Consider the following 17,741-nt stretch of genomic DNA (forward strand, 5'->3'; position numbering starts at 1 on the left):
AAGCACTTTACAGCACAATTCAGCGTACTACTCACTGTTCTCTGCATATGCCATGCGCCTCCATGTCTTAGCACCTTAGTCCATGTTCTTTCTTCACACTGGGATGAACCTTCTCCCTCTGGAAAAAGCCAAATCAGAACCCGGCCCCAAAGTCCACCTCTGAGAATCCTTCTCTGTTGCTCTAGTCTTACACTGCAGCTCTTATTTCATGCTGCCTTTTACTTAGTGAGCATTTCCACATAGCCATCTCCCATCACCCCCAGTCTTGGCTGTTGGCACAGTGTCCAGTTAGTTAGCTATGTTGTCATCACAATACTTTGTACAGAAGGGTAACTCCATGAGTACTTATTGAATCCAAGTCCAAAACTGGTCAAAGGCAGCTTTTTTTAAGTAAGTATCCTTTTTTCTCTAATTTTTATTTCTCCTATTGCTATTACTTTCATCCACTTCTACCTCATCATCTTTGACTTTTGACTTTAACAGTGAAATAACATAGGCAATTGGACTTCTGCAAAAAGTAGTGAACAATCCTTAGAAGACTTAGCTTGGTGAGGGCAGGAATGACTCTCTCTCTTATTCACAGCCCTGTTCTGAGTGCTTGGCACACAGAAGGTGCTCCATAAATAATTACCAAAACAGTGAGTTCATAGCAATTATAATTGTTTTATGACAATATTGTGTTGCATATTATTATAAGAAGTTTATGAAAGGATTTATATAACTTTCAAGTTTTTAAAAAACTATTTAAATTATCTGCATAAACCCCACAGAGTACAATATTAAGGGTGTTTTCCAGTTTTACCAGTCTCCAGTGATTTCTATTAATAACCCAAAGGAGCCATATAATACTTTGGAGTTGGACTATGTGGTCCTGGACACAGTAGTAAAGTGAGCACTTGGCCTCAGCCTTCCCAGCACGTTCACAGGAGATTTATTTCTTAGAGCTTTTGCATTTTCTGGTGAGATCATGAGAAGAGAGGGAGAAGTTTCTACATTTAGTAACATTTATTTATGCATTCAGTATCAAGTACATAAGTGCAAATATCCAGAGTCCATAATTAAGTCCATTAGGAACTACAGAGAAAGTAATACAAATTGTAATAAAGTTAACATGCTGGTACTTTTTAGTTACCATACATGTAAATCAGCCCACCAGTCTCACACAACAAAAGTACTGCATGTTTGTTTTGGGTTTATTTGTTTATTTAATTATTTTAATTTATACAAAACTGATTATCCTAAGTACGGTCGACTTGTTTTTATTTTTATGTTGTGTGTGTTGGAAAAACACTTAAACATCGATCTACAAGTCTATATATTGTTATTAAAGATTAATCCAAGCAACAACCCAAGGACGTATAAGCGATTTCCACTATTGCATCAGTGCACTGGGCAGGAAAGGCCTAGCCACAGGGAACATGAGAAGCTACAGAAGCATTGCAGAGAGAAGAACACCGACAAAGGAAAGATAAGTTGGGTTCTCACCATCATGCACTTTTTTTTAGCAACACAAAATTAAAAACCACATCTAATACACTTTTCTCTATGCTTTAGTGCTTGACACAAGTGACTCAAATACCCTAAGAGTACAGAAACAGCCTAAAAACAGCTGTTTTAAAGTTTGTCTCTAAGATTATGATACTGGGGGGGAGAAACAATCAATTTATAGTAACATATAAGACAGAGCTGTTACCACTTCAGACATTCCTCTTGGTGTCCAGTCCCTGGTGGGGTACTGATTTACTCAGTGTGCCTTTTAGCGCCTGGGATTTTAGCCTGAATCCTAAAAAAACAATATCAGAAGATGGTAAATCACAAGTGTTATTAATGAAATCATTTAATGACATCATTATGTGTTGTTGCTTTAATTAACTAAGTGACCAAATCGCTTAATATTCCAAAAGATATTATAATTTTTATGTATGAGTGTCTATAAACACATTTCTACGCAGCAATAAGAAGAAAGTATAAATTAGATAATGAATGACCCAAGGAAGCCATATTCCTTTATTAAATTATAACTTTTTAGGTAGACAAAGAGGTCAATTTATTTCAGAATTATAGAAACTGTGATATAGTTAGGTGACCATTTATCACTCAATCTGGGACACTTCTGAGAGAGAAAGAGGGTGCTGTTACTAACTACACTAGGACAACAAGCATAAACATGGCTGATTCCAGGTAAAGAAACGTATGGTCACCCTCAGCATAAACTGCCCAGAGCTAGAGTTAAGAAACCTGAATCCTAGTTTCAGCTCTCTACTAATTAGCTGTGTGACATAGGCCAGCTAATGAGCTTTCCCGGCCCTAGAGTATTTATTAGGTACAAATTAGACATCTCCAATGCCCCTAAAATTCTGCGATTCTCACAGTATTATTTTAGGGTAGGTTTATACTGGAAGCATTTTGTTTCATTAAATCAAAGCTTTATGAGCTCCCCATGCAGAGTCTGACTGAGACCTTCCTCTGTCCTAGTACCCTTCTACATGCTGGAATTCAGTGAACAGAAGGGAGAAGGTCCTGCTCTCATGGAGCTTTCATTCTCCTAGGGGTTGAGGAGCCATAAACAAACAAGTAGACAAACAAGAGAAGTACATATGGTGAAAAATGCTATAAAAAAAACCCAAACAAGATGGAATGATAGGCAGTGAGGGGGCAGCAGTGATAAGGTGGGAGATGCCTACTTTAAATCCACTTATGTAAGAAACAGATGCCCAAAGGGGCCACCAGGCAAACATCTGGGTGTGAAGTGTTTCAGGAAGAGGAAGTAGGGAGTGCAGAGGCCACAAAGTGAGGACAAGCTTAGGAGGCAAGGAGAGTGGAGAACAGTGTGCTTGGGGAGCGAGCAGGGGGGGCCTGAGAGGCAGGTGGTAACCCAACAGTGTTGGAACTTGTGGGCAGTGGTAAGGAATTTAGATTCTATTCTGTGGATGGGAAGCCACTGATGAATTTTAGGCAGAGGAATGATGTGACCAAAGAAGATCATGATGGTGGTTATGTGAAAAAACTGGGGAAACAGAGGTGAGAGAAATAACGGATGGGGGGAAACTATAGCAGTCCAGGTGCCAGATGGCAATGGCCTGGGTGTTATAGAACTGGAGCATTGGAAATGGAGTGAAGTGAACACTCTGGGGATCTAGTGTGGAGATGGAGCTGACAGAGCCCACCTGTCATGTTGATGGATTGCATGTGCAGGCAAGGGAAAGACAAGAGAATAATCAAGGAAGATTCTTTGATTTTTGGCCTGAGCAACCAGGTGAATGATAATGCCATTTACCAAGATGGTGAAGACTGAAGGAAAAATAAATTCTGGGCTGAAATTGCAAGATCTGTTTGGCCACGTTGAATCTGAAACATCTTTGGGACATTCAAGAGAAAACATCAGATAAGCAGATGAATAGACCTGGCTCTCAGTAAACCTTTCTTTTTTAGATTTACTTTTATTATTTATTTATTTATTTTTATTTATTTTTGGCTGCATCAGGTCTTAGTTGCAGCATGCGGGATCTTCGTTAAGGCATGCAGTATCTTTTCTTGCACCACGCACGCTGCTCTCTAGTTTTGGCATGTAGGCTCCAGGGCGCGTGGGGCTCTGTAGTTTGTGGCACACAGGCTCTCCAGTTGAGGGGCGTGGACTTAGTTGCCCTGTGGCATGTGGGATCTTAGTTCCCTGACCAGGGATCGAACCTGCATCCCCTGCATTGTAAGGCGGATTCTTTACCACTGGACCACCAGGGAAGTCCCTCAGTAAATTTAGACTTTATTAAGACTTTATACATCTATTCATAACATCTAGACTTGCACTGATTTTTAAAAAAATGTCTCAAGCACATCACTGACTCATACTTAGCTATGAACAGTTAACCAATTAAAACCCTCCAGGTATTTTTTTTATACATAGTACTGTTGTACCCTATATCATCCTCACCTCCCTCTCCTCCCATTCTATATTTGTAAAGATGACTTTTAAAAAACCTAAACTTGTGGAGATACACGTTTTGGAGTCCTTGACATAGAGATAACCTTTGAGGCCACAGGACTGGATGAAAGGTGAACCAGAGAAGGAGGAGCCAAGAGAAGACACTGGGAGAAAGCAGCTGAGGCTCGAGCAGTGTCACTAGTCAAGACTAGTGTTTAACAAAGATAGCAGTAGTGATGAAGAGTATCTGAGAGATTGAGAGGGATGAGGATGGAGTGATGACTGCAAGATATGGCAATATGGAAGTCACTGGGTCCCTGACAAAGAGCAACTTCGGTGCTCAGGGTGAAGGCCTGATAGAAGTGAGGTGGGGAGAGATGAAAGAGATATCAAGGACAGAAGACTGGAGAAATTATGGTTGTGGAAATAAGCATGTACAGGCAGAAACTGATAATGCAGCAGAGAGTGCGAAACATTCCAACAGAGACATCTTAGGTCTGTCTTCTCAAAAGTTTAAGATATAGAGCTCTACCCACCACCAGTCCCTCCCATCAGGAAGCTTGCACAAGCCTCTTAGATAGCCTCTCCACCAGAGGGTGGACAGCAGAAGCAAGAAGAACTACAATTCTGCAGCCTGTGGAAGGAAAACCACATTCACAGAAAGATAGACAAAAATGAAAAGGTAGAGGAGTTTTTACCAGATGAAGGAACAAGATAAAACCCCAGAAAAACAACTAAATGAAATGGAGATAGGCAACCTTCCAGAAAAAGAATTCAGAATAATGATAGTGAAGATGATACAGGACCTCAGAAAAAGAATGGAGGCAAAGATCGAGAGGATGCAAGAAATGTTTAATAAAGACCTAGAAGAATTAAAGAACAAACAAACAGAGATGAACAATACAATAACTGAAATGAAAAATACACTAGAAGGAATCAATAGCAGAATAACTGGGGCAGAAGAACGGATAAGTGACCTGGACGACAGAATGGTGAAATTCACTGCCATGCAACAGAATATAGAAAAAAGAATGAAAAGAAATAAAGACAACCTAAGAGACCTCTGGGACAACATTAAACGCAACAACATTCGCATTATAGGGGTCCCAGAAGAAGAGAGAGAGAAAGGACCAGAGAAAATATTTGAAGAGATTATAGTCAAAAACTTCCCTAACATGGGAAAGGAAATAGCCACCCAAGTCCAGGAAGCGCAGAGAGTCCCATACAGGATAAACCCAAGGAGAAACACGGCAAGACACATAGTAATCAAACTGACAAAAATGAAAGACAAAGAAAAATTATTAAAAGCAACAAGGGAAAAATGACAACATACAGAGAAACTCCCATAAGGTTAACAGCTGATTTCTCAGCAGAAACTCTACAAGCCAGAAAGGAGTGGCACAATGTATTTAAAGTGATGAAAGGGAAGAACCTATAACCAAGATTACCTGGCAAGGATCACATTCACATTCAGTAGAGAAATCAAAAGCTTTACAGACAAGCAAAAGCTAAGAGAATTCAGCACTACCAAACCAGCTCTACAACAAACGCTAAAGGAACTTCTCTAAGTGGGAAACACAAGAGGAGAAAAGGAGCTACAAAAACAAACCCAAGGGGCCTCTCTGGTGGCGCAGTGGTTGAGAATCTGCCTGCCAATGCAGGGGACACGAGTTCGAGCCCTGGTCTGGGAGGATCCCACATGCCGCGGAGCAACTGGGCCCGTAAGCCACAACTACTGAGCCTGCGTGTCTAGAGCCTGTGCTCCCCAACAAGAGAGGCCACGATGGTGAGAGGCCCGCGCACCGCAATGAAGAGTGGCCCCCACTTGCCACAACTAGAGAAAGCCCTCACACAGAAACGAAAGATGCAACACAGGAAAAATTAATTAATTAATTAATAAACTCCTACCCCCAACATTTAAAAAAAAAACCAAACCCAAAACAATTACGAAAATGGTCATAGGCACATACATATCGATAATTACCTTAAAGCTGAATGGATTAAATGCTCCAACCAAAAGACACAGACTCACTGAATAGATACAAGAACAAGACCCATATATATGCTGTCTACAAGAGACCCACTTCAGACCTGGGGAAACATACAGACTGAAAGTGAGGGGATAGAAAAAGATATTCCATGCAAATGGAAATCAAAAGAAAGCTGGAGAAACACTACTCATATCAGATAAAATAGACTTTAAAATAAAGAATGTTACAAGAGACAAGGAGGACACTACATAATGATCAAGGAATCAATCCAAGAAGAAGATGTAACAATTATAAATATATATGCACCCAACAAAGGAGCACCTCAATACATAGGGCAACTGCTAACAGCTATAAATGAGTAAATCAACAGTAACACAATACCAGTGGGGGACTTTAACACCTCAGTTACACCAACGGAGAGATCATCCAGACAGAAAATTAAACACAAGCTTTAAATGATACAACAAACCAGAGAGATTTAATTGACATTTATAGGACATTCCACCCCAAAACAGCAGATTACACTTTCTTCTCAAGTGCACAAAGGACATTCTCCAGGATAGATCACATCTAGGGTCACAAATCAAGCCTTGGTAAATTTAAGAAAAATGGAATCATATCAAGCATCTTTTCCGACCACAATGCTATGAGATTAAAAATCAATTACAAGGAAAAAAACGTAAAAAACATAAACACATGGAGGCTAAACAATACATTACTAAATAACCAAGAGATCACTGAAGAAATCAAAGAGGAAATCAAAAAATACCTAGAGACAAATGACAACGAAAACACGATGATCCAAAACCTACGGGATGCAGAAAAAGCAGTTCTAAGAGGGAAGTTTATAGCAATACAATCCTACCTCAAGAAACAAGAAACATCTCAAATAAACAAACTAACCTTACACCTAAAGGAACTAGAGAACACAGAACAAACAAAACCCAAAGTTAGCAGAAGGAAAGAAATCGTAAAGATCAGAGCAGAAATAAATGAAATAGAAACAAAGAAAACAATAGCAAAGATCAATAAAACTAAAAGCTGGTTCTTTGAGAAGATAAACAAAATTGATAAACCTTTAGCCAGATTCACCAAGAAAAAGAGGGAGAGGACTCGAGTCAATAAAACTAGAAACAAAAAGGAGAAGTTACAATGGACACCACAGAAATACAAACCATCCTAAGAGACTACTACAAGCAACTCTAGGCCAATAAAATGCACAACCTGGAAGAAGTGGACAAATTCTTAGAAAGGTATAACCTTCTAAGACTGAACCAGGAATAAATAAAAAATATGAACAGACCAATCACAAGGAATGAAATTGAAACTGTGATTAAAAATCTTACAACAAACAGACATCCAGGACCAGATGGCTTCACAGGTGAATTCTATCAAACTTTTAGAGAAGAGCTAACACCTATCCTTCTCAAACTCTCCAAAAAAACTGCAGAGGGAGAAACACTCCCAAATTCATTCTATGAGGCCACCATCACCCTGATACCAAAACCAGACAAAGATACTGCAAAAAAAAGAAAATTACAGAGCAATATTACTGATGAATATAGATGCAAAAATCCTCAACAGAATACTAGCAAACAGAATCCAATACACATTAAAATGATCATACACCATGATCAAGTGGGATTTACCCAGGGATGCAAGGATTCTTCAATATATGCAAATCAATCAATGTGATATACCATATTAACAAATTGAAGAATAAAAACCATATGATCATCTCAATAGATGCAGAAAAAGCTTTTGACAAAATTCAACACCCATTTATGATAAAAACTCTCCAGAAAGGGGGCATAGAGGGAACCTACCTCATCATAATAAAGGCCATATGACAAACCCACAGCAAACATCATTCTCAATGGTGAAAAACTGTAAGTATTTCCTCTAAGATCAGGAACAAGACAAGGATGTGCATTCCTGCCACTATTATTCAACATGGTTTTGGAAGTCCTAGCCATGGCAATCAGACAGGAAAAAGAAATAAAAGGAATACCAATTGGAAAGAAGAAGTAAAACTGTCACTGTGTGCAGATGACACGATACTATACATAGATAATCCTAAAGATGCCACGAGAAAACTACTAGAGCTAATCAATGAATGTGGTAACGCTGCAGGATACAAAATTAATGCACAGAAATCTCTTGCATCCCTATACACTACCAACAAAAGATCTGAAAGAGAAATTAAGGAAACAATCCCATTCACCATTGCAACGAAAAGATAAAATACCTAGGAATAAACTTACCAAAGGAGGTAAAAGACCTGTACTCAGAAAACTATAAGACACTGATGAAAGAAATCAAAGATGACACAAACAGATGGAGAGATATACCATGTTCTTGGATTGGAAGAATCAATATTGTGAAAATGACTATACTACCCAAAGCAATCTACAGATTCATTGCAATCCCTATGAAATTACCAGTGGCATTTTTTTACAGAACTAGAACAAAAAATCTTAAAATTTATATGGAGACACAAAAGACCCCGAATAGCCAAAGCAGCCTTGAGGGAAAAAAACGGAGCAGGAGGAATCAGACTCCCTGACTTCAGACTGTACTAGAAAGCTACAGTAATCGAGACAATATTGTACTGGCACAAAAACAGAAACATAGATCAATGGAACAGGATAGAAAGCCCAGAGATAAACCCACGCACCTATGGTCAACTAATCTATGACAAAGGAAGCAAGGATATACAATGGAGAAAAGACAGTCTCTTCAATAAGTGGTGCTGGGAAAACTGGACAGCTACATGTAAAAGAATGAGATTAGAACACTCCCTAACACCATACACAAAAATAAACTCAAAATGGATTCGAGACCTAAATGTGAGACTGGACACTATAAAACTCTCAGAGGAAAACATAGGAAGAACACTCTTTGACATAAATCACAGCAAGATCTTTTTTGATCCATCTCCTAGAGTAATGGAAATAAAAACAAAAATAAACAAATGGGACCTAATGAAACTTCAAAGCTTTTGCACAGCAAAGGAAACCATAAACAAGATGAAAAGACAACCCTCAGAATGGGAGAAAATATTTGCAAGTAAATCAACAGACAAACGATTTATCTTCAAAATATATATAAACAGCTCAATATTAAAAAAACAAACAACTGAATCCAAAAATGGGCAGAAGACCTAAATAGACATTTCTCCAAAGAAGAAATATAGATGGCCAAGAAGCACATGAAAAGCTGCTCAACATCACTAATTATTAGGGAAATGAAAATCAAAACTCAATGAGGTATCACCTCACACCAGTTAGAATGGGCATCATCAGAAAATCTGCAAACAACAAACGCTGGAGAGGGTGTGGAGAAACGGGAACCCTCTTGCTCTGTTGGTGAGAATGTAAATTGATACAGCCACTATGGAGAACAGTATGGAGGTTCCTTTAAAACCTAAAAATAGAATTACCATATGACCCAGTAATCCCACTACTGGGCATATACCCAGAGAAAATCATAATTCAAAAAGACACATGCACCCCAATGTTCACTGCAGCACTATTCACAATGGCCAGGTCATGGAAGCAACCTAAATGCCCATCGACAGACGAATGGATAAAGAAGATGTGGTACATATATACAATGGAATATTACTCAGCCATAAAAAGGAACGAAATTGGGTCATTTGTAGAGACGTGGATGGATCTAGAGACTGTCATACAAAGTAAGTCAGAAAGAGAAAAACAAATATCGTACATTAATGCATATATGTGGAACCTAGAAAAATGGTTCAGATGAGCCAGTGTGCAGGGCAGAAATAGAGACACAGATGTAAAGAACAAATGTATGGACACCGAGAGGGGAAAGTGGCAGGGGTGGTGGTGGTAGTGGGATGAACTGGGAGATTGGGATTGACATGTATACACTAATATGTATAAAATAGATAACTAATAAGAACCTGCTGTATAAAAATAAAATAAAATAAAATTCAAAAATTAGAAAAAAATTGTTCAAGATATATGTTTTAGTTTTGAAATGCTTTGGAATTCCACAGTAGACTAGGTGTTAACTAATTCTACTCTTCTCCCATTGTGGAAGTCCTTTTTACCACATTTGTAACAATGGTCAACTAACTTTTATGTGAATACCTGAATGAGTGTCAGTGAGCTCACTGTTTCATGGGGCGAATGGTTTCATTGTTGAACAACTCTAATTGGTACGGTTTTCCCTCACGTTACATTCAAATCTCAGACCTTCTGGACTTTCCATTCACAGTTCGTTAGAGAAAAAAAGGAAAACTACTTCTTTCACAATGTTAGACCTCCAAATATTTGAGGATAGCTATTGTGTTCTTTTAAAGTTATCTCTTGGGTTTCCCTGGTGGCGCAGTGGTTGAGCGTCCGCCTGCCGATGCAGGGGACACGGGTTCGAGCCCCGGTCCGGGAAGATTCCACATGCCGCGGAGCGGCTAGGCCCGTGAGCCATGGCCGCTGAGCCTGCGCATCCGGAGCCTGTGCTCCGCAACGGGAGAGGCCACAACAGTGAGAGGCCCGCGTACGGCAAAAAAAAAAAAAAAAAAAAAAGAGGTTAAAGTTATCTCTTTTCCAGAGTAATCATCCCCTGTGAAGCTGGGCTGTCACTCGCCATTACTGTCAGATTTCCAATAGTTCAATACCCGGTCATCTTTCTGACATTACTCCAGTATATAACTGCAGCTCTTAATATGTCAGACTCTGAAATTTAACACAGATATGGAATGACAATATGGAATATGAAACAACTATGGCCTCTTTTGATTTTGATTTATACTTCTATTAATAACATCTAAACTTGCATAGATTTTTTAAAATATGCCTCAGTACATTATTGACTCATATTTGGCTGTGATCAATTCATCAATTAAACCCCCTCGGGTATTTTTTACACAGCTACTGTTGTACCCTATCTCATCTTCCCTTCTTCCCATTCTATATTTGCAAAGTTGACTTTCCTAAATATAGAACTTTGCTTTCCCTGTCAGTTTCATTTTATTAATTTCAGTTCACAATTCTACATTACTCAAGATCACTTGATTCATTTTGAATATTGAGTTTTGTGGTCTTCTGAATGTGCTTTTGCTCTAAGCTATGTGTCACCTAGAACTCTGATGAGTATATTTGATTTGTCTTCACATAGTCATGTGAAATACGGAGATGGAAAGTCGTGGAGTCAAGGGCAGAGCCCTCTGTCACATTACTACACCTTGCCCAGACGGATATTTGATGGATTAATGAACATCCCTAGGGTCTACTATTTCAACCTTCTAGAACTCTACCAGTTGTGCTATCACCTGGACCGTACATCTCCATTTTCTCCTCAAGGACACCAGGAAGACTTTTCTAGTACTCCTACTGAAATCCAAATTCTTGCTGGCTAGAGCAGGCTGTATGATCCCTCAGTTTAGTGATCACAGAACGATCTGAGTATTTACCTACATTTTTACTAATTCATTCTGGAACTTTGCTTGAAAGTAGGCATTCAATTCATCAAAAGGTAATTTCTAGAATCTGTTTTTCTCATTTGAAAATCAGGACAGCTCCTGCCCAATTTTAGACTATTTTCCCATCCTAGAATATAACTCACCTGGACATGGAGAGTTGTATTCACTTGAGGCAGATTTCTTATTAAGTTTTCAGTTATTTAAAGCTTTAATTTCCTCTAAAATATTTATTTTACCTTTTTAAATTTGTCAGCCTTCAGAGCTGGAAAACTGAGACACAGGAAGGTTAAATGACCTGGACAGGTTCATCATCCACTCAGTATAGAGAAGGGAGGGGCACCAAGGTCTCCTGACCCAGTCTGGGACTGTCCTCCACACCTCTCGTGAACTGATCTCTAAGCGGTAGGAGGAGGATGATCATGATCATGATCATTGAATATTTATTGAGTGCTTCCTATGTCCAAGTAAGAGTAGTTTATAGATGTTATCTTTTCAATGTATAGATAAGGAAACAAGCTCAGGGAGTCAAATAACATGCATGATGAACTTATATAGCTGAAAAATGCCAGAAATGGACTCAAACTAGTCTGATTCCAAAGATTATGTTCTTAACCGTTTCACTAAAAGGGTGTGAGTTCTTTTGGTGGAGTTATTCTAGCATGGAATCAGAATTTCAGAGGTTGAAGGAGCCTTAGATGTAAGATCCCACCAAGAAATCTCCTTCAAAATTTAGTGTCAGGCAAAACAGATTCTTTTGAAGAACTGCTGTTTCCTCATTTCTGATAACAAGAACTACGTAACTTCCCCAGTTTCTCTTTTTGTTCTTAGCTTCCTTCCACTTCTGCCATGTGAGGACCCAGAGAGAAGTCTGCAGCAGAACCTGACCATGCTGGCAAGGGCCCTCATTTTAGTAGCTCTCCGTTATCTCCTCCAGGTAAGACCAGTAGTTTCCTTATCTCCCTCATTTTAATATTTTATGCAACTCTATTGTCATCCTTATACTGTCTTATAGTTATTTCTTTACAGTTTTGTCTGCACCTAAAGGCTGAGAACTCTGCTAGGATAGGATCATCTCACTCCTCTTTATACTCTGTGCCTGTTACATGTAGTTCCCATAAAATAATAAGTATGTCTTTTTTTGGAAGCAAGCAACCAATCAGTCAAATAAAAAATTAAGAGATATGATTTGTTCAAGATCCTCAAACTAAGTATTGGATGGCTGAGCACTGAAGCTTCTATCTTCCAGTTTCCAAGCTCCTATTCTGGTGTTCTTTGCTGTAGTTCCTAAACACAGTTCTAACTGCCAAAAAGGCACCTAGGAGTTCATTAAAACATAGATTACAGGACCCTTATTCTAGGAGTTCTATTTCCATAAGTCTGTTGTACAGTTTGGGAATTCATATTTTTAACAGGTTCCCCAGGTTTAGTAAACACCAAGTTTCACATTATACCATGCTGCCATTTCTTAGTACAAAGTAATGAATATCCTCAATTTGTTGACTTTCATTAGGTATTAGTTGCATTTGTGTCCAAGTTGATAATTTCAGGCATTTTGAAATGTGCTACAGATCTGATACAGATCCAAATTCACCATGAATTTAAGAGGAAGAATATAAACAATACACAGTAAAAAACAAAAATCTTTATATACTTCAGGAGAGAACTGTAACTGATGATATGCAAATCAAATAGCAGAGGAACTTTAAATTGCTTGTTTTTTTCTTATTTGTTTTGTTTTATACATCTTTTACTATGTAAAATACTTTCCTTGAATTCTGACCATCACCTAGGTCTAGCCACATGATTCTAAGATTACTAGAGAGAAAGTCTAGTTTTTTGAGACATGTATTTGTAGTTGAAGCCTAGGTCAGCTTTTAATTAAAACAAAATCTTGAGTAATAAGGACAACATAAAAACTATCATTTTAGATGAAGACATATCTAAAAACACTAATTTAAGAATTAAGGAAAACTACTAAGTTAATGACCATATTAACTGTAGGTACTTATAACTGGAATCTTTATCTCCTAATATATAAAGTAACCATAAAGTAGAGTCTGTTTAAGACTCAGGTTTGGAAAGCAATGCTGTTAATAAAATAAGCAAACACACACACTTGTTGAGTTGAAATGGTGTAATTTAAAATGTAACAAAAGTTCTAAAGATTAAAAAAAGTTTTGGGCTTCCCTGGTGGCACAGTGGTTGAGAGTCTGCCTGCCGATGCAGGGGACACGGGTTCATGCCCCGGTCCAGGAAGATCCCACATGCCACGGAGCGGGTGGGCCCATGAGCCATGGTCGCTGAGCCTGTGCGTCCGGAGCCTGTGCTCCACAGCGGGAGAGGCCACAGCAGTGAGAGGCCCGCGTACCGCGGGAAAAAAAAAAAAAAAGTTTTAAAAATAATTTCAATGTTTTAAAAATAATTTCAATGGTTTAAAAAGTTAGTGATATTTACTGTTTAAAAATTGAAAATGTTAACTTAATTGTTTTTATTTTGATCAAACTGTTATAAATTAATTTCACTTTCCTGAATCAGGCTTCTTTCTTTCCTCCAACCCATCTTATTCCTGGACATGAGCCAGTGCCCAGATAGAGCTTAATATCATTCATTCATTAAAATTCATTTCATTATACCTGAAATAAACCACTGAAAGTTTTGTTTAATTGGAAGTTTTAAAATTCATACTTAATTTACGAAATAATATAATTGGGAAGGGTGTGAATATAAGCCTCAAATAAGTGAATGATCATAAATCAACCTATTATTTTCTTATCCTTTTATTATTCCTATCTAATCCAGTCAAACGCCTGCCTAAGGTGGTCTCTCCTTTTTATAAATTGCACTATGTAACTTACTTTGCCACAACAGCATTTATGTGAGTCCTCACAAGTCCCAGATATTGGTCAATCTGTGCCTACAAAGAGGAAGAAATCATGAGTACATCCAAGGTTCACAAGGTCAAAACTTAACATGAATGTTTGACACTACATAGAACTTACCTGGTGCTTAACATACACTACAGGTAGAGTAAACATTGAAACCACAGCTGGGATGAAAAACAAATATAGTATTAAAATTGAGAGTTGTCAGTAAGAATAAGCTTATAGATACATTTTTACATAGTCATGTGATATTATGACATTATTTGCAGTAGCCAGCATTCTAGCTAAAAGATGGCAGGACTAGTTCATAAGGAAAACAAAAATATGCTGAAGCCTTCACGGATATTAGGTCATTATTCCTGGAATGAGGGAATGACCTCCTAAGAAGAAAATGAACTTCTACACATAAATGCCATTGAAGCAGATATATATCTGAAGCCAAATAAAACCAGTTACAGTTGAAGAAAACTTCAGATTAAGAAATTCATTATTACTATGTAATATATATTATACTCTTTAACTGAACTATGATGGTCGGGGAAATGCTCTGGACTCAGAGAATCTGGCATTTGTTGCTAGGAATCCATCCAAGCAAGCTAACAGCTAACAGCCTAGGAAGCGTTATGCTCACAGAACGTGTGAGGGGAGACATAACACACTTGTCTGTCCTTACCCATGAGCAGCAGGGTCAAGCCATTGAAGAGAGCGCCAACGTAAGTCAGGAGCCACATCAGGACTGCAAACTGAAGAATGAAATGATGATCAGAGCTTCTAAAACCATCGTGACAGATAAGAGTCTCATTTCATTGACTTTAGATTAAAACTTGAGGCAAACTACATCATGGTTTCAATAGAAAATGTAAGAGCATTTAAAGCTCATCACAGAATTACTGAAAGAGGATCCTGTCTTTACTTCTCTCCGAACCCTTTGGATCTCTTTGTTGTAAGATTTGAAGGACTCAATGAAATAATAATCTAGGGCAGGGGTCAGCAAACTGGCCATTGCCTGTTTTTGTATGGGCCCACAAGTTAAGAATGGATTTTACATTTTGTAATAGTCAAAGAAAATCAAAACAGGAATAACATTTTGTGATATGTGAAAATGATATGAAATTCAATTTTCAGTATTCATAAACAATGTTTTATTAGCACACAGCCACAGTCATTCATTTACATATTGTCTTTGGCTGCTTTCCTGCTATAATGGCAAAGTTGAGTAGCTGCAACAAAGACTGTGTAGCCTGCAAAGCCTTAAATATTTACTATATGGCCCTTTATAGATAAGGTTTGCTGATCCCCATTCTAGCCCACAATTTTTACATTACAAATGTCACCTTAAAAGCCCTACGGTAAGTAATTAAAATCTCCCTGCTACCTCTTTTTTAGTCGTTACCTGCCAAGACATTATTCCAGTAAAGCGCCTTGAGGGTTAAGGCCTCATCACTCACTTTCCTCCTGCTCTTTCTTCCTCAGTTATGGAGCAGCCCATGGGAGACCCCTCCCTGGTGTGTACAAAGTGCTCTGGGGTAACAGGGAACTCAAAACATCCTTGCCTGGGCTCCCACCCCTCTGCTCATGGCCCTGTTGAATCATGATTGATTGACATTGGTTTTACATGTAAGCCACGGGGTGGTCATAGCAGCTTGTTCAAAGAAACCTGATGAGTTCAATGATGGCACCAGGAATAACACCCAAGGTCCTCTACCCTCAGGGGTTCAGTCTCACAGCCCACATGTCTTATTATTAGCAGAGTCCAGCATTTCAAAGAAAAAGTATATATATTTTTTACATTCCCTAAACTAGATTTTTATTTTTAAAATAACTTTAGGAAATTGAGGAATTGAAAATGGTAAGGAGAAGCAACCTGGGATATTGTAAAAAGTACAGAACTAGAAGCTGTGTGACCTGGGTTTGATCCCAGCTCTATCAGTGACTCACTTGGCAACCTCAGGCAAGTATCTTAATCTCTCTGAACCATAGTTCCAACATCTGTAAAATGAGGGGATTAGACTGGATGAGCTCCATGGTACTGTACAGCTGGAGATTTTCTGACTCTAGAATATAATTAGCACTTGTTATTTTATTCTCCATTGTGTCGCAGTTTATAATGTTACACTGTTAGGGAAAATAAAACCAAGACCGTCAAACGGAACGCCTTAAGCAATCGTACTTTTAAGGAATCCACCAGGTCCTGGACAAGGAAGAGCCTCCTCAGTTCTTTAAGCGTGTTGTTCACATAGAATTGCAGGCAGTCTGTGTACTTCTGAATCTGCTCCTGAGACAGCGTGATCTCAAGCTCCAAGTAGGCCCTGTCAACAAAGGACCCCCACAGAGAACTCCATCAAAGGGAATCCTGAAACAGCGAAGTTTTCCTTTTCCAACCCTGAGGATAACAGCCCGGTCATCCTGAAGGATTCATGCCAGCCAGAAGGCTACAGGGCACCACACACACACACAGCCGGTGCATTGGGGAACACAGGAATCATGGCACTTAGTGGGGCACTCTGACTGCTTCTGTCTCCCATAGGCAACATTACAGTGTGAGCTGGTAATTCAGAGCAACTGGCTGAGAACAGAGAAAAGTCAATCCAAACCAGCTCATTTGCTGAATTCTCTGTATATCTCTGGCCCACCAGGCAATTGTGAAAGTCTTCCTTTCTTCTTGGCTGCATGAACATGAATTGTCTTTTTAAATAACTGAGATATCTGAAAATCCTAGCTGCCAATTATTATCTGTCATCAAAACTCTAAGATTTCATATTTAAATTCTGGAAAGTACTTTCAGGTTTTATCTAGAGAACTCTGAAAATGCAAGTGAGCTGCACCATATTAAAATGCTTAATGGTTCTAGTAAGAGTGGTATTTTTAGTAATTGCATTTTCCATTTGTTCAAATGGTTAATTTGAACTCTTGGGTAGATAGACTCTTCAAGTATATAAAAATCAATCCATCCTCCTGTTTTGGCCATTTCCCCCCTTCCCCAGGCCCATCCTCTCTCTCTCCTTCCCCCACTCTACGATGTTGTCTATTTTGAGGATATTTCTAGAGTTTTTAAAGTGCTCACCTAACTCTGAGGATTGAGAAGAAAAGAGTAAAACAGAATTTGGCTTGAGTTTTAGAGAATTTATGTTTATATGCTTGGCTTTTTAGAAAAAAATAGAAAAACTGATTTGTCTAGATAATATGTTTTGATTCAAAATGTACTGAGTTATATATTCCTTTTGCTGATAAAAACAATTCAGCCAAAGGGGTGTCTTACATTTTAAATGTCTCCTAATGGAAGATAAAGTAGTTGAGCTAATTACAGTTGGACTCTTGGTCCTACAACTGGGTAGTTACAGAAGAAATAAGAGAAGTGAGAGATGAGTTCTCAGTGTAACTTGACAGGCTTGGATCCAAGAACATGGCAGAAACCAGCCTCTCTCACATGGCTAAGGATAGGGGCTGGGGCAGGGCAGGACTCTAACAATGTGGATACTGGTCACAGGCTAGGGTCA

At 38.6% G+C, this 17,741-nt stretch overlaps 1 protein-coding gene across 1 annotated transcript in view; it reads right to left on the bottom strand.

Moving 5' to 3' along the window:
• Window positions 1-982: 982 nt before the first annotated feature.
• RTN1 (reticulon 1) overlaps window positions 983-17,741 on the bottom strand; it is a 238,216-nt gene continuing 221,457 nt past the window's right edge. Inside the window, exons 5-9 of the mRNA XM_022570448.3 lie at window positions 16,415-16,553; window positions 14,918-14,987; window positions 14,362-14,408; window positions 14,218-14,276; window positions 983-1,783 (exon numbers count right to left, since the gene is read on the bottom strand). Coding sequence (XP_022426156.3) covers window positions 1,741-1,783; window positions 14,218-14,276; window positions 14,362-14,408; window positions 14,918-14,987; window positions 16,415-16,553 — 358 coding nt within the window. The 3' untranslated portion in view covers window positions 983-1,740. The remainder of the gene's footprint in view (window positions 1,784-14,217; window positions 14,277-14,361; window positions 14,409-14,917; window positions 14,988-16,414; window positions 16,554-17,741) is intronic.

The sequence above is a fragment of the Delphinapterus leucas genome, chromosome 2 (assembly GCF_059928025.1).
Source record: "Delphinapterus leucas isolate spDelLeu-1000000601 "Yukka" chromosome 2, BTC_Dleu_Yukka2, whole genome shotgun sequence".
NCBI lineage: Eukaryota > Metazoa > Chordata > Mammalia > Artiodactyla > Monodontidae > Delphinapterus > Delphinapterus leucas.